This window comes from Penicillium expansum (assembly GCF_000769745.1).
Source record: "Penicillium expansum strain MD-8 chromosome Unknown contig42, whole genome shotgun sequence".
NCBI lineage: Eukaryota > Fungi > Ascomycota > Eurotiomycetes > Eurotiales > Aspergillaceae > Penicillium > Penicillium expansum.
This window is the reverse complement of record NW_015971179.1, coordinates 518-21,562: the sequence shown is the minus strand read 5'-3', so window position 1 is coordinate 21,562 and position 21,045 is coordinate 518. Positions and strand designations below refer to the sequence as shown.

Genomic DNA, 21,045 nt, shown 5'->3' with positions numbered 1-21,045 from the left:
TGTCATTTGTCCAAATGACCTCCTAGGCAAATAATCAGACCATAATTGATTATTTTGTCGATTATTGGGTTAGTGTACGGAATACTGCAGCTAAAACAGCGATCCCCTGTGACCAAAAGATCGCCCCCCAAATTCCCAATTGAGTAAGTCGTTAGATACGGAGTAAACGTGTTGTTCAAGGAAGATTCTCTAATCCTTAATTAAATGGATATTTCTATACGGAGTACTTATAGTTGTATCGAACTTTGTATTATCTCATACCCAGAAAGGCGCAGTGAATGTTATTCTTATTCTCGTGTTGATTGACCCGAACTATTGCCATGAAGGGAAGTTAGTTGCAGTATAAATACGAATAGCCAAATTGGGCCAATGATATGCAATACCAATACCTCCCACATGAAATATATGCAAGGCGATTGCGACTATATTTTTCGCCCCATTGCCCGGTGCATTCCAGCCCCCAACGATGACTGTGAGTAAGATACGGAGTAGACTTGTACTCCTTACGCCCTAGAAACTCCGTTGATAGTCTTAGTATGCTCCGTAGAAAGCATGCTGATCCTAGTATTTCGAATTGCTTTTTATATAGATAATTTTATCAGCTATGTTTGTCAACACAGTCAGAAGGGGAGTTTCATCTAGTGCGTACCTCTTGCCTAGCCGAAACGCGCTTGTGCATACTCCGTACCTACAGCATAGTATGTTGTAGATCTTTCTTGAATTTATGTGCAGCGCCATGTGGATATCTCCCCTCCTTTAATATCTGAATAATTTTGGGTATCTGCTTGACTCTGCACTTTGCAAGTAGACCATTGGCCCAATCTGGAAGGAGGGTAGGTAACATCAAAAGAGCAACTACTCAACTGGTCACCTCAAGTGAAAGCGCAATCCACGTGCTACCCCCCGTCCCATTTCTCCCGACCGTTAGCGATAGCGCGGCTATGACGGTTAAAGTTGCAAAGGGAACGGGAACGGCAACGGCGACAGGTGGGGGCGCAAAGGCCCAGTGTTTTCGGGAATTCTCCTTCGCCACGTGCGGATTGAAATGGTTCTGATGCTCGATTTGATAATGACTCGACTCCACGTTCAAGCTTCCAAGGTCAATGTCTTGGTGACTGAATATTAGTTGATTATAGGGGATGTGTGGGGAAGATATAGATGGTAAGGGTGAGTAGAATGTTGATAGGAACAAGAAAAAGAACCAAATAAACCAAATAAACAAGGAGATGTACAGAGAAACAAAAAAAGTGAGAGGGCTAAGATATTGAGGCATATAGTACGGAGTACGGAGTAGATTGCAAGTGAAAAAGAGTAGCCTTGGAGTGGATCTCAAGAAAAGTAAGCTTTCTGCCTGAGGATAAAGTATATTTGCCTCAGGCTCCCATCTAAGACTATGGAGGTGTCAGTTTCATCTCATTTACAACATACGGAGTAACCTCTATTCATCTTATATTACTTCTTCTCGGCTTACTAAATATATATGTCTGTGATCAGACGTATTTTTATCATTTGCTTATAGCAGTAATATTGATGCTTATCAAACCTCGCGCTGGGAAATTTGAACACACCATGTAACCTTGTGCAGGGTTGCGGAATACCTCTTGACCAACGGGTGGCAAGAGCTACACGGTCCACAGACAGGGGGTAAATATTACGTCTAAATTGCATGTTCATCCCAGCCATTGACCCAATAATAGCCACCATCATATCCACGATGGATTATCAGAAGCTTGTTATCCGATTTTAATCGCTCGTCTTAGATGCCTTAGCTCAAATTTAGGTACTTCTACGCATAGTAAGCTGCATGAACATCCCGGCGTTTGGCCCAATGGGAGTCATTGTAAACCATCCTTGTCCACGGTGGCCTATTAGAAGTATGTTGCAGATGTATCTGGGCTTAATCGCTCGACTCAAGTGACCTAGCTTACTTCTCTTTTAAGTAAATCCCCTTGGTTATTGAAGACTCAATGATACTACATCAAGGGAACTGATGAGGTACTCGGCACGCTTCCCCTCCCCCTGAGGGGAGCTTGTGAATTCGTACATATAAAACCACCCAACCCACGAGAGTGTAAGTACTTTTAAGATACAACCACCAAATCTATATCAATTGTCTACTCAAACTATCTCTACCATGCTTGGCAAACTCCCGTCGATCGCAGCATTGCTGGCGCTCAGCCTATCTGCCCAGGCGAGCCTAATCTTCAAAAACTCCGGTACACTCTCAGGCTGGGACAAAATCAACCAAGAACACAAGGGCACCGTGAAGCAAGTGACAGATGAGGTGTACGATAGCAAAACCGCGCTCAAAATGACCCAAATCTACGACAAAAGCTACTCAGGCCGGTACCACTCAGAAGTGGTGAAGGACAACATTTACAAGCGTGGCGACTCTGGCGCATACGGGTTCTCCTTCCGACTGCAGGACAACTGGCAATTCTCCCCCGTGCAAACCTACGCCATCTCGCAATTCATCGGTGACTTCTCAGACAGCGGCTGTGACGACTGGATGCCGACGACCATGGTCGCGCTCAAGGGCAACAAACTCTACACGCGTGTCAAGCAGGGCTCAGTCTGTAACCAGTCGGTGAAAGGGTTCAACAACCTGGCCACTGTCACTGCGGGTGAATGGCACCGAGTTGAGATTGAGGCTAAGTGGGAGTCGGATGCGACGGGATATTTCAGAGTTTGGTATGATGGGGAGAAGGTGTTGGACGAGAAGAATCTCATCACTACTATTGATGGCGATGCGGCTTTCGAGTTCCGGGCTGGCCTTTATGCAAATGGCTGGCATGATGATAAGGAGATGAAGGGAACTCAGGGAACTAGGAGTATTTGGTATGATGAGATTGCTGCTGGGACTGAGCTTGCTGATATTTCAGGCTAAGGCCAAAATCGATGCCGGCGACTATTGATTTGGGTGGTTTCGAACGTTCTGTATTTAGTCAGGGGCAGTATTGATGTAAAGATGGAGGTGTTTAAATACAATTGAAGTAGAGTAATGGTTGAATTCTCTCGAATATGAATGTGCCTGTCCCTGATCTATGCTAGAGTTGCTCTTCGATTTGGAGTCTACAAAGTATGGCGTAGAAAACAAAAAAGCAGGCATATTGTGACGATTCCTGCAAAGAACTGGACGATACCTTCATTACTCTCTCCATATGATCTTCTCTAGAATAATGGGGGCCTTTGGCGAGAGGCTTGCCATCTTCCGAATAGCAGCAGTAGAAATATCAGGAACAACCTTCCTGTCTCCCTCACCCTATGCACTGTCAGAAAATGATGTGGCAATGAAGGATATAAATTATTCACGAAGTAGCTCCCCAGGTTTGATAAAAATAATCCAGAAAACTCCAGGAAATCGTTTAATTCGTCTCGACTGTCGCAACCTTGGTCGGCCAGGCTATTCCACTCTCCGCCACAAGCTTTATGTAGCTCTAAGATGGAATTAAAGCTCTCCGGCCCCTCGGGCGATGTTTGACGCAGAATAATTCTGGTGCCATGCCAAGAAGCCCGTGATAAATGATGGGCGTAAAGTATATTACGCTGCGCAAGGTTGTCAAAGAGCACTTTAGTTGCAAGCTGGTGTGTGGGTGCGCGTTGGCTGAAAGAGCTTGGAATAGCCATAATTTTAATATGCGACGTGCATTTGGTTTGATCTGTTCACAAGAAAGGTAGAATGATTGAAACGGCGCAGATGCTCTCATGTTATGTACATTATACAGAGCGGGGTCAATTTCAACAATGAAATGCCACGATGGGCTTTTCCTCGCCTCCAGCAGTAAGGTCTTAAAATGCGGTTTAGGTTATTTAGCTCTACTTTAAAAAGGGCCGCATAACAAAGATACAAGGGTTACGGACCCTTAAGTATAGATATATGCGGTTAGTGACTTAAGTTCATACGATACTGCTACACATTTATCTAACGCTATCATATAATACCCTAGGAGCACTGTATCGCAAGCCATAAGGGTGTGCAACTTGTCGGAAGCTAGTGATGATGCTATTTGCTTGGACTACGGGAGTAGTTAGAGGAAAAGCCCTTGGGGCTGCTTTTAGTGGTGACTTGTATTTCGGGAAATTTCAGGGGATTTGTCTCGTTGTTTCGAGAGCTTCCACCTACTCTTTAGTTAATCTTACCTCTCGAAGGATAAGTCATCCAACCTGCAGGTCCCTTTTGATCGTATTCTTTGTATCATCCAAGATGGCTTCTTCATCTTACACATTAATCTTCCTTTGTCGAAGCTGGAGTCGGGCAAATCGCTTTAAAATTAGATACCGATCTCCATCTTCCTTTATACGACTGAGTATCTAGATCTCTCCGCTATAATAGTTTACACACATGGCAATGTTCGAACGACTAGCACTAAGCCTGGCGATTGAAGTTTAGCTAGACTATTGTGCAATATTTTCACTTTCACAAATAAAAACCACGAAATATCTGAATGTCGCTTCTGGGTTGTGAAACAACCTCTTTGTTCCCAAGATGAGCTCGGTCAAAGCCACGTTCCCCCCATTTCTTCGAGTCCTCGATTCTCTTTGAGGACCATGAGCAATATGTGGTTGGGCTATGTATTCTCTTTAGATGATACTTTCAAACATTTTAAGTTGTTGATGTTGGCTTAATACCACAGAAATGAACGTTAGTGAAATTCATCCTCCGTTCGGCCTTTAGAATTGATGCACAGGGCTCACCGTAGACTTGACCCTTGAAACTGGGCTCAATCTTCTACTTCAAATTTATGGATATGAGCTTGCCATGCTATATCACTGCAGAAAGAAAAGGTTGGTTCGTCAACTCTTTGTTCATGTGTGCTCTTAGAATCGTCCTCGTCTACCCTTTTAGGAGAAATTCATGTTACTTCTTGTCCAATAACTGCGAAAGAATCTATATTTATCTTCTTTGGTTCCTTTTATCAAAGGAAAATGTAGATAATTGTTACATAGCGACATTCTTGAGGGTCAGGTGAAAAGAATATAAACTAGCTATCTGTCAACAGCTTGATAGCTTCTCACAAACCTCAAAACTCTCACGACAAACCCTGCAAATTCATTCATCATGGTCGGTTTCGACGAAGAAATGCTGGAATCTTGGGGTCCGGCAGTTTGGGGAGTCATCTTCGACCGATTGCAAAGTGGGAATGTCAAAGGTGGTGTGCTTCAGGTTGCCTGGCCAAGTAAAGTCGACAAGAAAACAGCAGCCCAGCAAATCCAATGGGCCACCAAGTTGCCTCTAGCCCAGCTTCCTCAGAAGGCACTCGAGATTATATTTGATAGAATGGTTGGTTTCTCATTGGGAGTTCGATATATGGAGGAAAAGAAGATCCACGCTATACATGGACTCGTAGGAAACAATGGACCCCTCAAAGCGAGTGTGGAAAAATGGCTCAGACGTGCTGGTACAGTCGAAAAATGGAGGGAATTGATCCGATCCTACACAAACTTTGAAGATGCAATGGGTCATTTGTCGGATTGCACCACGTTCCCAAGAGAAACGGACAACCATCCATTCAAGACTCACCCTGCATACAATGCGGCAATACAATGCTCCTCCTGCTTAGAATTCCTGGTTAGTTTCGGGATTGTCACGCCCAATGGCTATGACTTATCAGGAAGAAGTTGGCTTGAGGCAGGATTGAATGGTCCCAATATGGATTTGCTCACCTACATTGTCAGCAATGCGGATCCTCAACATCTGATCAAACCCAGAGATATCAGAGAAACCCGCGAAAACCATATTCTTCTTTCACTTGTCGGTGTCGGCGCATTTTCTCAATTCGTGATTGCCCTGAACAGGTTACGCCAGGCAAAACTTGTGCCGATCGAAGAACTTCGCACAATCTTCCACGAAGCAGCGATGCACGAGTTCTGCGCTGTCGCACCCGTCCCCGTGGCGGAAGCACTCTACCAACACGGAATCAACATCGGCAACGTCGAGCACCAATTCCACGATCTCGGCGGACAGCTAGAATCCTCCTGGCACATCGCAGCAGCCTTTAACCCTGCCGGAGCCGACTTCATGAAGTGGCTCGATAAATTCTCCATGCTCAACGCAGAGGTCCGAAACTCAGAAAACATGAATCCACTGATGTACGCCGCATGCTTTGACGAGCTAGCCGCAATTGACTGGCTGTGCCAGAAATGCGATCCCATGCAGCCCAGATTAGACGGAGGCCCACAGGGGTACGCGTTGATCTGCGCAGCTCGAAGCTCGTACCTTCACAGCGGCGAGATATTCTCCATCATCCTCTCACACCTACCAGACGCGCTATTTGAGAACGAATACGGCAAGATCTTCGGCACCGAGATCGCCGAGGGACTAGCATCGCACAAGCGCAAGCTCGCCGATGGCCGAACCACCGACCCTACGCAGAATGTGATGGAGCTTCTCGCGGTGCGCAAGATGCAAGCGCTCGTCCGCCGACTGTCTAATTTCTGGCCCGGTAGTGAATGGCACCTGGCACTGGAGGCGTTCATCCGCGATAACGATTTAAGTATCCTGAGACACAGTATCGGAACAGGGACGCGGCTGCTTCGGAGCAGCTCGAGGGATACCTCGCGCACCCGCCGTAGTGCACGCTACCCCCAAAGCCCTCAGTTACGCAGGAATTCCGAACAAGATGTGCTGCTGATGTATGATGATTCTGGCCTGGTGTCTGCTGCTCGCGCGGCCGCTATTAGGAGGAATAGGCCAAGTCATGTTACTGCTCGCAGTGGGGGGAGACAGACCCTTGGTCCTATCAGGGATCCTAGTAATATGGTCACCAAGTCTGTGCGGAGGGGAGGATCTAATCGTCGAAGCTGAGAGGTTATGTGTCGGTCGGTACTGGTAGAGGGGTCGGCGTTGCTTGTTGTATGAAGTATGGGAGTGCGCGTCCCAAGTTTTTATTTCGTTCATATCTCATGGCTTTTCTGTGGTCTATTCCTGTTGTCCTTTTGCTGCTTTCATGTGTTTACAGTATTTTGGAAGTTCACGAATAGTCTATTTTCTCACATTCTCACACCAGATCATTGTATATTGCATAAAATCTCTCATCTCAATTAATCTGTATGTAGTTCCCAAGCCAATTGTTAAATAAACAAGTTGACCAAAAGCAAAGATAAGGGTCGGACGAATCTACCAGTCAAGTGCACTTGGTGAAGTACTGTTATGCGATCCACCGCTAACACAGTCTAGCTCTTTGCAAACTGCTATTCATTAGTAGATAATAAGGCCTAACTGGGACTTGAAGCACTTACGCTGGTCTGCCTTTTGGAATTGCGTGCTTCCTTCTGGTTTGTGCATGGCCGGGAGGATCTGACCCCCTTCGATTCGTTCGAGCTTTGTGTGCTCCTTGAGTCGACTCAAAATTTGACGAGTGTCTGCTTATTTAAATTAGGCAATGGAAAAGAAAGCCGATGTTGAAAGACGTTACCTGTATAATTTAACTCGCCCGGAGAGCTAATTAACGTATCAGCAACAGATCTTGTCGGGCATGAAATATCATATAGAACTTACCCTTGCTTGGTCGAGATAGATTGATATTCAAGCTCAATCTCTGCAATCAAATTCTTGGTCGCGCTCTGTAACACCTCGGACATCTTCTTAATGTCTGGTTCACTGACGGCGGAGCAGGCGAAAAGGTCGTAGCGAATATGCGTCTTCGACTCAGAGGCGGGAAAGAATGAAAGGGCGAGCCATAAATCCGCATCTTGAAACGCATACAGAAATGTAATAGGAAACAAGGAACAATCTTCCCGGGTGCTATTCCCCATAATGGACCTGAAAAGCTTTCTGATAAGAGAAGGCCCCGATACTTCAGACATTCTGCGATGTATCTCGCTGGTATAGGGATCGAGGTGACAAGCTCGTACTATTGAAGTGTTAATCATTGTCTCCGACCATTTTTAACATTCCTTACTTACCTCCAACCTTCCAATTAAAGTCTCCGGACAAAGTCTGACCAGAAACCCAACTGGATTTTGCTTCCAGACCAGGTACGTGGGCAAATCCACTCAAAGTCGATGGGACCTGACTATCAAATGCAGCTGGCTCGCCAGAATTGAGATTAACAAAGACCATCCCTTGATCGGTGGTATGCGTGTGAACCTCAAACAGACTATTCTGCGACTTATCAAAGCCAGGAACATCATCAAACTGAGGAGCCTTCACCAACCGACCAGTGGTATCATAGCTCCAGCCATGATACCGACAACCAAGAACAGTTGAGGCACCGGTCTCCTTTCTGGTAATAGTGTAGGCGCGATGACGGCAGACATTATGAAATGCGCGGATCTTGTCGTCTTTACCGCGAATGAGGAACACCGGAAACCCAGCAACGTCGAAAGATTGATACGCGCCGGGTTTGTGGAACTGGGAGCTGTGGGCAAGATAGAGCCATGTCTAGAGCTGCATGTTAGCGATCCTGCCAAGCCATATTGTACTCATATTTATATTACTTGGCTGAAGAGCGCGCGCCGTTCGAGTTCGAAGACTTCCCGACCGCTCCACCATCCTTCTGGAATTTCAGGTTCTTTGGAAACGGTCAAGTCTAAGTTACGTGGAGATGTGATTGCGATAGACTCGGTGACTTTATCGGCTTTAGTTTGAAATAAATGCGGCCATGCTCGGTGGAGTAGAAATATAATTGTCACCAAGACCACGAGGATCGAGGCTGGAGAGGTTGAATAATTTGCCTCGGTAGACTCCATGAGGAAGAAAGGTGTTGCTGTTTTGATAATAGAAAGTGGTTGGCATCTGTCCTTGATATACTTCCAAGGTTGTCACTGGGAAGCCTACATGTCACCCCTCCACATTATACTCTCCACACTTAGTGCAGATGCCTCCCTACATTACCGTATTTGGTTGCAATTTCCTGGTATCACTTGGCTGAGTTGTCACTGCTGATTTTCCACCCCGTCTGATTGGAGCTATCTTTATCATACGGTGAGTAATGTGCAAGGCGTTAGGATTATTATGATTGTAAAAATATTCATATCTCATATAAAAAAAGCGGTCACTATATTCCCATGAACAAATACTATGCTGCCATCTGAACCATGGTAGGCGCAACATGCTCCTCCATTCCGGACTCCTTCGCTATCTTAGGGGTCCTGTCGGAGTCATGCTGCTCGCAAACCATATCAAACACTCGTCTCTGGTAGTCTGAGGGAAAAATGTGTATTAGCATTATTGCACGAACCAAATTTGGAAGCCACAACTCACAAGACACGCCATTCTCCTTGTTTGGGTTCAGAATTCCCTCGTGATAGACTCCCTTGGCTAGATTGCTCTGGGTTTTCTCGCAGAGCTCGAAGTCTTCCATAGCAACTTGACGCACAAATTTAAAGTATTCCTCGAACTTCTCTCCCGATTCAAGATGGAAGTAATCGAACTCCATCCGCGTAACATGCGGGTCAGCGGTCGGGCATACTCTGAAGCAGGACATGCCGCCGCCATAGACATTTAGAGTACAGTTGGGAAAGAAGTATAGAAATAGACCGTCATCTAGCTTGTTAGGGTCTGCGATATGCTGCGAAAAATTCTGCTTGTTGCGCACGGTGTAGAAGGTTGGTGGGTAGTATTTAGAGAAAGACGGGTGAGTGTATTGGCAGTGTAGACACTCTTGATATCCGTCGACCCTGACGAAGGTTAATTATGACACAATAAATGAGGTGATGAGAAAAAATTACATGGTCTTCCAGTTGAACCGACCTTCATAGCTGATGCTACGACGGTGCGGAAGCTTAGTGAAGTCGACTTTACCGAGCAGCTCCTCAAGCTCTGGGAAGAACTCATGGAAATTGGGAGCATCATCGGAGATAGTTGAGAAGAGAAGTCCAGTCGGGGTTAGATGACTGCGCAGTTCCTTTCCCTGTAGATAGCACACTTATTAGGAGGAACTTCACATTTCACCTGGATCACACATACCGTTTTCGCGCAGACAACCTTCAGCTCCTCAGCGACGGGATTCAGACCCTCCCCTGAGATACGAACAGCAGAGATGGGCTGCTGCGCAACTTCGTATGGAACGTGCTCGCCTACGACCTGGAATCTGGTCACCGGGCCAAGCAAGTACCAGGACTGGAATACAACTTAGTTTCCTTCAACTGCGAGAAGACTGCGTTACATACTTTGAGAAAGACCGCCCGCCGCTCCATTTGATACAGTGGCTGACTGCAATACCAGGAGGCAGGCAAAGTGCGAGTGAGCTCAGACATGATATCGATAAAATTATTGAGTAAGTTCAAGTATCAAATTGTCACAATTGAAGTTGTGAACTGTGACAGCGACCGCGAAAGAGGCACATTTTTATATCGCCACAAATGCATTTTGTGACAACGGAGTGACTCTCGATATCAACTGATAGACATGCAATTTTTGGTGTTAATAAGGTTGTACAACCTTGAGTGCGCTGGAAAGGTGCGGTATATCGTTTCCCAAACGAGTTATCGTATCCCGTCGATGTCACGTCTGATCACATGTGTGACGCACAGATCTGAGATGTTCTGGCCGTGCAAAGGCCCTAAAGATAGGCAAGATATCTTCAGGGTCTTGTTTTTTTATGAGTTGTGTCAAGGAATAATGACGCCAATCGGGAATTTATGAGGGAGGAAATGAATATACCTAAGTAGGCATTTTAAGCCTGTCTTTGCTTGGGATAACTTCAGAGGACGGATGATATTGAGAGAGCTAGAAATATTGATTGGAAGTTTTATGACAATGCCGATAGTAATAGTTGTTCCAATCATTTGCTGTGCTTTTTCAACGGGGATTAAATAGCTTCCAGAAATAGTTTCTTCCCAGAGTCATACATATATCCTTAATTTTCCTCCATCATCTGCTCTCATGATTGTTTTTTTATTTTTTGGCAAGAAAAAGTTTGCAAACTGATTGAAACCGTTTGATTCCTGGCACTATGTCTCGTCTTGACCCCCTAAGTACTACTTAAACCCATCAATAAATTAATGTAATGTACGTATACATCACTGTCTTTGGACGGCTTTTTAGTCCTCTCTCATCGATAGACTGTGCTTGCTGATGTCTACTAAGGACTTTACCTTTTTTCAAAGGCTCTTCCCACAGCCAGGTGATCCGGAGGCCAGAATCTATACGGAGTACATAATAAGCCAATCACATCAGGATCACTAGCGCCGCAAGTCGACAGTTGAGTTCCACAGAATTCCCGCATGATGGCCCTGTAGCGATTATGCGCTTGACTGGCATGGCCTCTTACAAAGCCAGGGTCTTTGAATTGGCGTTGGACACACTAGTTAACCAGTTAGTCAAAATGGCGAATGTTGGTCTCTTTAAATGTTATGAGTTTTACGAATTATCCAGTGGCCAAGGGATCCTGCACCCATGTATGCGCCTTTGAGGGGACGTGCCAGCCAGAATTTACGCCTCCATCAAGGCAAACCTGAGCTCTATTGCTCGGTAAATGCTAGATGCTTGAGTGGCGAGCTACCTGGTGCAGCATGCAATCAATTCCGAGAACAAAAATGGCCGATCGCGCCAAGTCGCGCACACAAAAACACACAGAGAGCGAAAGAGCAAGAAATTAATAGCTCATGACTCTCAAAATCCGAGTCTGTTTGAGCCCCGTTAGTTGAATTTGACTACGGAGTACGAGTATAGACGAAGTAGGAAGCATTCCGTTAAGCAATTTTGAAATAGCCTGGCCCCTCTGCTGCGATCCTATCATGACACAGCTCTTAGCGCCCCTCGCAAGGATCCCTTATTTTTTCTTCATCCTCGAGGGCTTCAAAATTTCTTATACGCACAAGCATCTTCCATATTTTGCTAGACTTTCAGGGGTCGTAGAGTTTGAAACGGAAGGTAAAGAGATGAGGGGTAAAGAGTATCCATATACCGCGCTAGTACTCCGTAATATGCAAAAGTACGAAAGAAGGCAAAGATTGAGAAACTTTTGTAATGGGTCTCCATACACAGCCCTCAATACTTGTTTCAATCTATCGAATGGCTCTACGCACTAAAAGTGGACTCGCAAATAGTTTAGCGGAACGTGGGGATGGACATCGGGCGCCAATTGATCTTGAGATTGTCTACTCCGTACGGACCTCGGGAGTACTGATGTGCTTACTCCGTACGGAGTATTCCGTACATACCCTTAAGATAAACTCAGCCTCACTTGAACCTGATGCCCGCATCCCTCATGCATTAGTGGCACGGGCTGAAAAATACCCCTGAACTATGTAATGAACCTCCCCACTCCGCGGAATCCTCAATCTGCAAAGAATTTGACCCTTTCAGACTGACTCTCTATACTCCATACAACGCCAATTTATATGCGAAATGGCCCCGTTCGGGGATAAGAACCCAGATGGGGGCTTGAAGAGTGCCTTTCGAAAGCCAACACCCGAAGAAACCCCAAAGACCAAAAGTGTTGATGAGATATGGTCGGAAGCGATGGAGGAAATTGCTAAGGACTACAGCCTTTCTTCCAAAGAGCTTGAAAAATGGGATGGAAAGCTTGGTTACGGAGAAACTGGCACCGAAAAAGCACAGGCGCTGTTCGCGAACTCGCGGCATCCGGGTGATAAGAAGGACAAGGCGACGAAGGCAGTCGGCAACTGCCTTGAATGGGTTGAAAATGGCCTCGGTTTTGTGAAGAACAATATCTCTGGGACTGTATGAAGCAAAATCCAAAAATTCTGCGAATTCATGCTTACTAGAATCTCTTTGATCGGCGGTATAGTACGCAGTACCGGTCCAGATCTTGACTGGCTCAATTTCGTACATGGTCAAGGTATGTCGCTTTGATCTCTGCGAAGGGAATGTTTTATTTTACTGACCTTTAAATAGGCCGCCCAGAACGTCAGTGATGATTTCGACCTGATAGAGTCGACCTTTGAGACTCTGGACAATGCGCTTGCGGAGATTGGAGATCTACGGCGGTTCAACTTCAAATCAGACAGTATTACATTCCTTGAAAGACTGACTGCCATCTTTATTGCCATGGTAAAGCTATGTGCGCTGAGTGGCAAGGTGTTTTCGACCAGTAGAAAAGGTGAGTGATATCACGCAAATGATATCCACCGTCAGGACTGATTTTTGTAGAACGTTGGTTCAAGACACTCGTTGGAGGAAGAGACCAAAAGATTCAAGGGGCTTGCGCAAACGTAACGAAGGCGATTCAGGCGTTTCGTGATATGGTGCCACTTCAAACTCTGGGTCAGATTCAGATGATGTCTACGGCCATGCAGGATATGCCCGACCGATTCGTCGAGCAACTGCAGACAAAGCTGAAATACTCCGAGCTCCAGCCGCTTTGGGGCCGATCGCAAAAGTTATTGGATCAGATCAAGGATCCATTTAAGAGGTGCAACCTCTTCCACCCCGAGGTCGAAGCACGAATGGAAGCTCAGATGGGACTTGTGGACAAACAGCTGGTAGGCGGCACGTTTTCGTGGACGGAGGATAATTCGACTTATAAAGCGTGGGAATCAGGCCGCAAAGCTCCATATCTCTTCATTCTGGGGAGTGCCGGGTCTGGAAAAACATTTTTTGCTTGTCACTGTTACAAGTCGATTCAAAAGCATAGTGTGAAGGTCATAGCGACTAGCGAAGACAGCTCTGAGAGGAAGAGAGCCCCGTTCGTTACCTATTTCCCGTTCAAGATCGGCAGGGAAGAGTCTCAGCAGCTGGGAAATATTCTTGCATACACTATCCTTCAAGTTGCGATGCAAGACACGAAACTTCGTGAGTCCATTGCGCAAGACTTGAACACATCCAAACACCTCTTTGAGAAGGGGAAAGATATCGATCATGAAAGAACCAAATTCCTTTGGCAAAATCTACTAGTGGCCAAGTTTGAGAGAACCCCAGAGGCCTCGAGGGAGCTGTTCATTTTTCTTGACGGGATTGAGGTGATGAACGAGTCAGACCGCAAAATGATGCTGGACCTATTCCAAGGGTTGAGTCCAGACAAATGCGGAATCCGCATATTGATGACCGGAACAGAAAGCGTCTTGATATCCAAAAAGGAATTTGGGCTTTCAGGATGCCCCAAAATCACTTTGGATGAAAGGATCAGAAAGGAAAAGGACATTGAGAAAATCATGCAGTTCCGCATCCAAAATTCAGAGAGATTGAAATCATATAATGCCAAGGTTTGGGAGACAGTAGAGCAGAAGCTTCTGGATAGCCCGAATCGTAGGGTCCCTAAATATACGAAACAAATCCGTTAGATGAAGATGCTAACTCATGTCTACTACAGCAATCTCCACGGTGGATATCACGATGACGGTGATGGATCAGGCCGATGATGAAAATGGTGGCATGGAGATGATAAAGGAGTTGACGAAACAGAACGGGCTGTATGAGGCAATGATTCGCTCTGTCCTCATTGGCAAGAGTGACAAAGAGCGTGAATTCTTCCGGTTCATTTTTGCTTTGTGCACTTTCACCCAGCGACCATTGAGCATATACATCCTCCAGGAATTTGCAAAGCAGGAGTCAATGTTTCGGAACTCAAACTTGGATGTGGTTTACCAGATTGAGACACGACTGTCAAAGTGAGTCCTTCATATAGCTTTGAATATTTACTGAGGCACCTAACATTCCAGCTTCTTGTATGTGACGAATACATCCGACGAGAAATTGGCGCCGGAAGCGGGTCAAGGGGAAGAGAAAAAAGAGGACAAAGTTGCTATCAGCAAACAACAGATGGTCACTTTTAGACAGGCCTCCTTTCATGAATATCTCAAGAACAACACAAATGATCTGATACCAGACCCTTTGAAATCAAAGGTGTCGTTCTTTGTGAAATTGACCAATTTACTTTGCGGTAAGGACACTGATAGTGCTGGACTCCGCGACGTCTTTCAAGACTATGCTGCTCGATGGTTTATGGAACACCTGAAAGATATTAATGTTAAGAAAGCGGACCCCACAGAAGGCTGTCAAGTTGTTGAAGCCATTACCAGGGTATTCCGCAACGATGGCGACGTTTCTCGCCTGTTTGAAGATATTTCCAGTGATTCAGACTACCATTCCGATGGGGCCGATATTTACGACATATCGACCGACGCAGAATCAAGTGGTTTTGAAAACCTCAAAGTCTTCCGGGAATGGGCCAAAAAGATGAATTTTCACGACGAAGAGGATCTCTCTTCTCAGGCAAAGGAATGGATCGAAGGTACCATCCATGAGCCCCACAAAATGCTCGAAATTTTGGCTCGGGGCCATTTTCAGAGATGGACGGAAACAAAGATCTATGAAGAGGCCAAAATCCCTTATAATTTCCTTTGTCGTGCCCTCCAATTGGTATGTCCCGCACCTAAATATTCCAACGTTTATATACAGCTCTAACAACCATGTATAGCGACAAGGGAGATCAGACGACTTTGAACAGGCCGGCATTACAAAGATCAAGTCCCTGTTGGAATATGCAAAAGAGGGGGAGTTCATTCAGACACCGATTCAAATCGCTCGATGCCAAATCTCTGCAGCCTTGGTTTTACATAATGGCTCTTTTGACGAAGAAGACAGAGAGTTTGCGCGCGAGCTTTATGAAACGAACCTTCAGCAGAAGAAAACATCTGGACCAGAGAAGTTCTATTCGCATTTGGGACTTGCGGAGCACTTCTACAGAGCCAACCAAGCAGACTCCGAAGATACAGAAGATGATAAACCGGACCAGCGCTGGAATTTAGTCCTTGAGCATGCGGATGAAGCACTACGTGCCTGGTGGAAAGAGAAAGGGGCTCTTGGCTCTGATTTGAATGAGGAGAGATGCATAAAGGCATTCGTTCTCAAGGCGCTTTCCTTGAACCAGCTCAAACAGGATGAAGAAGCGATCAACACTTGTCATCGATGCCTTGAGGAGGGCTTTCAATACAACCCTCAGATATCGGAGCTTCTTTCCCTCCTTGTTGATATTCACTCCAAGAATAAGAACTGGGCCAAACTGGTCAGTCTTGTGTGGCAGCAGAAGCAAAATGTCCAAGCAGAGTTCCTCAATCATCTTTTCTATGAATTGGACACCTTAGACAAAGCCTATCTTCTGATGGAGGCGGCGGTGAAATCGAACAGAGTCGATTATCTCATTCGAATGGTCGAAGGAGCGCGCGAATATGCAAAAGAAAAGGATGGCCCGAGGCTCTTTGTTATGACATGGATGCTTGCTTACATCTACCGAATCGTGGCGAAGGTACCCAGAATGGCAGAACACCTCATGATGAACGGGGTTCCAGACAGCGACCAGTACAGTACGGCTCATGCTTACTTCGCCTTCCCCGGACTCGTCACTATATATCAGGAGTACTTCATGAGTGCTTGCTCTGAAAAGGCCCAGTTGGATTTGATTCGAAAATTGGAACTCGCAATCAAGTCTTACGAGAAGAATATCCTCCAAGACAACGGCACCCTTTCAAAGGCAGAATTGGCACTTGCGAAGATGTACCTCGGTATAGGTAACACCCAGCAAGTCGAGGCTCACCTTAATCGCGCCTTTGATATATGCATTGTTGATTTGAAGGATTCCATTGATTCCAACGACCAAAATGCTTTCCGTGCGCTAGCCAAAGTGTTGGCGTTCTTAGGTTTAGAAACAGAAGCTCAGGTTGCGCTTTCGCTCATGTGTTCGCGGGTCGGAGGGAGTGGCGATGAACTACCATTACCCGAGGAACTCAATATGACGATGTCATCTCCTGACATGGATGATGATAACGTGAATCAGCCTGAAGAGAATGGGGGGACAATCGGCAACATTAACACTACTAAGGCTGTTCGTATACTCTCTTCCTTATTGAATCCCGCTATGACTAACTAGCACATCAGACCACCGATGAAGATGCCACGCAGCTGGCCAATACAGATCTCGATCAAGAGAACAAGGATCCCAATATCATGCCGCTCGCCAATGTGGATTCCACCCCTGACCAGAAGGTTGAGGATGAATCTGAATCCCCAAATTCTGCCACGGAAATTCCCCATTCGCCGTCCTCAGAGCCTCATGAGAATCAAAAGGTTATTGGCTCTGAGGAGCAGCCCAAAAAACCCAAAAAGCCAAGTTTCACCTTTTCTCAAGATCTGAACTTTGAAGAAAGTGGGATCTCCTGCGACGGTGTGTGTGAGCCAAAACTCAATATCTCATCATTCGAACCTGGGGGTCCCAAGCTCATGTACTGTCTGGACTGCATGGATGTGGACTTTTGCGAAGCATGCCACATGAAACAAATCAACTTCTTTGACAAGGGCGAAGATGGCTTCTGGTTCAAGTGCTGCTGGGCACGACATGAATACCTCCAAGGGCCCATTGATGGCTGGCTTGGAGTGAAGAACGGGTTCATTTACATGGAGAATCAAGTTGAGGACAAAGTTGAGATATACAAAGTTCAATTCGGAGATTGGTTGACGAGTGTTGAAAGCCGTTGGAAGAAACGCATCAAAACTCCCACTGTCTGGGATGAACTTCGAGCTCGGCAGCGTCCGCAGGGATTGTTTTGACTTCCTGCATTAATTAGCTTGTATATTACGTGAATGATTAATCAGATCAAGGCTGGAATTTTTCTCGTATTCGGCATTGAAATTAATCATACTCGGCTTCATTATGGGCCTTATTTCCTTATCCATACTACTAGCACTCGCGCACTACAAAGAATGCACCATTTGAGGCCAGAAAGAGAGTCAGCCCTATAAAGTATCTTTATTATGGATATTATCTCTCTTACACAAGGGTTTAATAGTTAAGATACGGGATACTTGTAAACCACTAGATGACTATACTCTAGTGGGGGGCTTGGTACTTAGACACTAAGCATGCCTAGTTCTATCAAAGAGACAGGTAGTCCCGTTTAGTCTATCTGTTCTATTTACGTCTAGTACGTCTATTTACGTCCATATTGAGGTTGACTATGAATTTGGCTGCCTGGAGGATCCGAGATGGTGGAGGCGAAGGAGCAAAATGAAAAAGAGAAGTTTTTAAGATCTGCAATTCAAAGAAAATCAAACATCTCAAATCTCAACAAAGATCCAAATATTCAAATATTCAAACATCCAAAGATCCAAATATCCAAATATCCAAACATCTTAAAGAAAGAGAACAGTGCAAGAAGCATCATCACCGATAAGGGAAATCAGACGGTATCTTATCGGGCAATTACGTCGTCTCCGACTTCCAACTTTCCAACCTCCAAACTTGAAAAGGTTGGGATTCCCAAGCAACTCACAGTTCCCCAAATTTCTATCATGGCCCCGGTCAAATATACTCCTCCTCCTACGCCATCACCTCCCGCATCTTGTTACGCCATGAGTGACGACGAAGAAGATGAATACAATACCATCGCCCAGGCAGCCTCGAGTAGAGGGGTGAAACTGCTCTTCTCTAAAAGCAAAGTGAGATAATTTCCACCAAAGAGGAATAATAGACTGACAAGAAATCCAGGTCTACGTTCATCCAACTTCCTCCTCCAAAGATAATATCCCTGGCTTTATCGCCCTCATCCAGCAAAAACCTCTCCCCGCATCACATGCATCCGCGTCTCAATCCAAAAACCCCGACACACCCTCCTATCTCCTCGCATGGGTTCCAGAGTCCTCCCTTGGAGAAGCCTATGATACATATGTGAAAGTAGACCTTTCTGAAGGTGACTCTCCACCGCGCCAGAAGTACCTCGTTCCGCCGCTTCCGACCACCACCACCTACAAAGACCCCATCGGGTTGTATTCTTTTGCAGTTCCGCTATCAGAGATATACTCGCTATTAGTACGACCGCCGAGCCTGGGATGGTGGTTTGGCAGTTTAGTGATCAACACCCGAGCCGGCGATGGCTTCCCCGCGCTATTTTTCCATGACAACGAATGCGAGTCAACCATCCTACAAAAGAGGAAGAAGGTCAAGGAAAACTTCGATCCATTTGGAAAGGAAGGGGGTTTGTTTTGGGGCGGTGATGAGGTACTCCGCTGGTTGCGGAGGTATGTGGAGGTTCAGCGCTCTGCGGTGGACACCAACGTCTACCTCATTAACCCGTCGGATGAGGACCAGCTGTCCTTCGGGCAGCCGGCCATTCACGGCGATACATCCATATCAGCAAAGGCACAACCCGAAGCCGCCGCCGGATCCCGAGCTGAACCGGCTGATGCCAGCATGGACCCATTCATGAAGACTCTCAAGGAAACACGGTGGAAAGTGCTGGAGCAGCTCAGCAAAATCACAACTTTTACTCGTCGGACTGCCAATGAGATCGCAGAGAATCCTCGCATACCGCCTCAGATGCGCCGCTTAATGAAGAATCCAGAGATCCAGACGTTGCAAGACGAGTTCGACAGCGCCAGGGTCTATCTGGCTCGTTGGGCGATGAGTGTTGCCGAGCAGAGTGATAAGGAGCGAAACCAGCGCATATGGACTGCGCAGGATATGCTGGAAATGGAGAATAGTTCGGTTGGCGACTTTGAGATCTTAGAGCTGGAGACCGGGAACCTGGCTCTCCAGGAGCGACGCCGTGTTCTCCAACTGCAAGAATGGGAAGGCTTCTTCGACCCGACCTCGGGTAGACTTCAAGTAACGGTGGAGGAGGTGAAGGAGCGGATCTTCCATGGCGGCTTGGATCCCAATGATGGCGTCAGAAAGGAGGCATGGCTCTTCCTTCTCGGTGTGTATTCATGGGATAGCAGCCGCGAGGAGCGCCAAGCGATGATGAACTCTAAGCGTGATGAATATATCCGGCTGAAGGCAGGCTGGTGGGAGCGAATGGTCGAGGGCAACTCGACGATCGAGCAGTTTGATAATTGGAAAGAGCAGAAGAATCGGATAGGTGAGATTCAACATTGGATTTAACATAGTGGCTACTAACATATGGATATAGAGAAGGATGTTCACCGCACTGACCGTACCATTCCTTTGTTTGCGGGCGAAGACATCCCTCACCCGGATCCTGATTCTCCGTTCGCCGAAACAGGTACCAACGTGCACCTGGAGCAGATGAAGGATATGCTCTTGACTTACAATGAATTCAACCCTGATCTTGGATACGTCCAAGGAATGAGTGATCTCCTGGCGCCGATCTATGCTGTGATGCAAGATGACGCCGTAGCTTTCTGGGCATTTGTTGGGTTCATGGATCGAATGGTATGTTTCCCACAATGCAAAAAGCCGCACTATCTTACTAATGCTTTTGCAAAGGAACATAACTTCCTCCGAGACCAGTCTGGAATGCGTGGCCAACTATTAGCACTAGATAACCTCGTCCAGCTCATGGACCCGCAGCTCTACTTGCATCTACAGTCCGCCGACAGTACTAATTTCTTCTTCTTCTTCCGCATGTTGTTGGTGTGGTACAAACGGGAGTTTGACTGGAGCGATGTCCTGCGTCTATGGGAGACATTGTGGACCGATTATTTCTCCAGCAGTTTCCACCTGTTCATTGCGCTCGCCATACTCGAGAAGCACCGAGACGTAATCATGGATCATCTCAAGCACTTTGATGAAGTGCTGAAATACAGTATGTGGACATCTGAATATATTATTGATTTCGACTTACTAACATTGCAATCTCTAGTCAACGAACTGTCTAACACGATGGATCTTGTACCCATTCTCACCCGCGCCGAATCTCTCTTCCACCGTTTCGAGCGTTCCGTGCAAGCTATCGACAAGAAAGACAATTTCCCCGCTGCTCCCGCCGCTCACCAGCGTCGCCCAGGCGCAACCGGTCAAGATGCACCTTCAGGTAGCAAGGGAAAATCACCCCAGCCTACTGTTGGATCAAGCAGCGGAGTCAGCGCTGGCCCCTCTAATCTCCAAAAGGCAATCGACGCCGATAAGCCGAAGGTGATTTCCCCAGAGCTACGCGTATTACTTCGAAAGGACATCCCTTGGAAACGCCAACAGACTTCATGATTGGCATCAGGTACTATGATGTTAGGATTCAATGTCTCGCTTGGTATGGATGTCATCCTCTCCGCACTGGGTGATTGCTTTCCTTGTACTGTTCTCCAATTCCTGGCTTTCATGATTTACGATTGTCTTATGTATATTGTTCTTTACTTTTTTCTTTCATCACTCGGTCTTGTGGAGGAAAGGGACGTGGACCAGGGTGTTT

General features: G+C 46.3%; 6 protein-coding genes across 6 annotated transcripts; 4 read left to right on the top strand and 2 right to left on the bottom strand.

Moving 5' to 3' along the window:
* Positions 1 to 2,134: 2,134 nt before the first annotated feature.
* Positions 2,135 to 2,887, top strand: PEX2_013030 (polysaccharide lyase; the record flags this gene model as incomplete). The annotated part of the gene is made up of 1 exon (XM_016738580.1): positions 2,135 to 2,887. The coding sequence occupies one exon, from the start codon at positions 2,135 to 2,137 to the stop codon at positions 2,885 to 2,887; it is 753 nt and encodes a 250-aa protein (XP_016602734.1).
* Positions 2,888 to 5,059: 2,172 nt separating this feature from the next.
* Positions 5,060 to 6,805, top strand: PEX2_013020 (ankyrin repeat domain-containing protein; the record flags this gene model as incomplete). The annotated part of the gene is made up of 1 exon (XM_016738579.1): positions 5,060 to 6,805. One exon carries the CDS (start codon positions 5,060 to 5,062, stop codon positions 6,803 to 6,805), a length of 1,746 nt encoding a protein of 581 aa, XP_016602733.1.
* A 312-nt stretch (positions 6,806 to 7,117) lies between these two features.
* PEX2_013010 (putative iron-sulfur cluster-binding protein) lies at positions 7,118 to 8,691 on the bottom strand (the record flags this gene model as incomplete). The annotated part of the gene is made up of 6 exons (XM_016738578.1): positions 7,118 to 7,188; positions 7,240 to 7,362; positions 7,416 to 7,441; positions 7,499 to 7,853; positions 7,906 to 8,383; positions 8,440 to 8,691. 6 exons carry the CDS (start codon positions 8,689 to 8,691, stop codon positions 7,118 to 7,120), a joined length of 1,305 nt encoding a protein of 434 aa, XP_016602732.1.
* A 329-nt stretch (positions 8,692 to 9,020) lies between these two features.
* On the bottom strand, positions 9,021 to 10,140 carry PEX2_013000 (RHO alpha subunit C-terminal catalytic domain-containing protein; the record flags this gene model as incomplete). The annotated part of the gene is made up of 5 exons (XM_016738577.1): positions 9,021 to 9,145; positions 9,206 to 9,621; positions 9,673 to 9,854; positions 9,911 to 10,063; positions 10,114 to 10,140. 5 exons carry the CDS (start codon positions 10,138 to 10,140, stop codon positions 9,021 to 9,023), a joined length of 903 nt encoding a protein of 300 aa, XP_016602731.1.
* A 2,155-nt stretch (positions 10,141 to 12,295) lies between these two features.
* On the top strand, positions 12,296 to 17,452 carry PEX2_012990 (Tetratricopeptide-like helical; the record flags this gene model as incomplete). The annotated part of the gene is made up of 8 exons (XM_016738576.1): positions 12,296 to 12,631; positions 12,699 to 12,749; positions 12,806 to 13,010; positions 13,061 to 14,155; positions 14,220 to 14,517; positions 14,569 to 15,268; positions 15,327 to 16,730; positions 16,784 to 17,452. 8 exons carry the CDS (start codon positions 12,296 to 12,298, stop codon positions 17,450 to 17,452), a joined length of 4,758 nt encoding a protein of 1,585 aa, XP_016602730.1.
* A 741-nt stretch (positions 17,453 to 18,193) lies between these two features.
* Positions 18,194 to 20,843, top strand: PEX2_012980 (GTPase-activating protein GYP7; the record flags this gene model as incomplete). Its single annotated transcript, XM_016738575.1, has 5 exons — positions 18,194 to 18,340; positions 18,390 to 19,758; positions 19,810 to 20,072; positions 20,127 to 20,445; positions 20,503 to 20,843. The coding sequence occupies 5 exons, from the start codon at positions 18,194 to 18,196 to the stop codon at positions 20,841 to 20,843; spliced, it is 2,439 nt and encodes an 812-aa protein (XP_016602729.1).
* Positions 20,844 to 21,045: the final 202 nt, after the last annotated feature.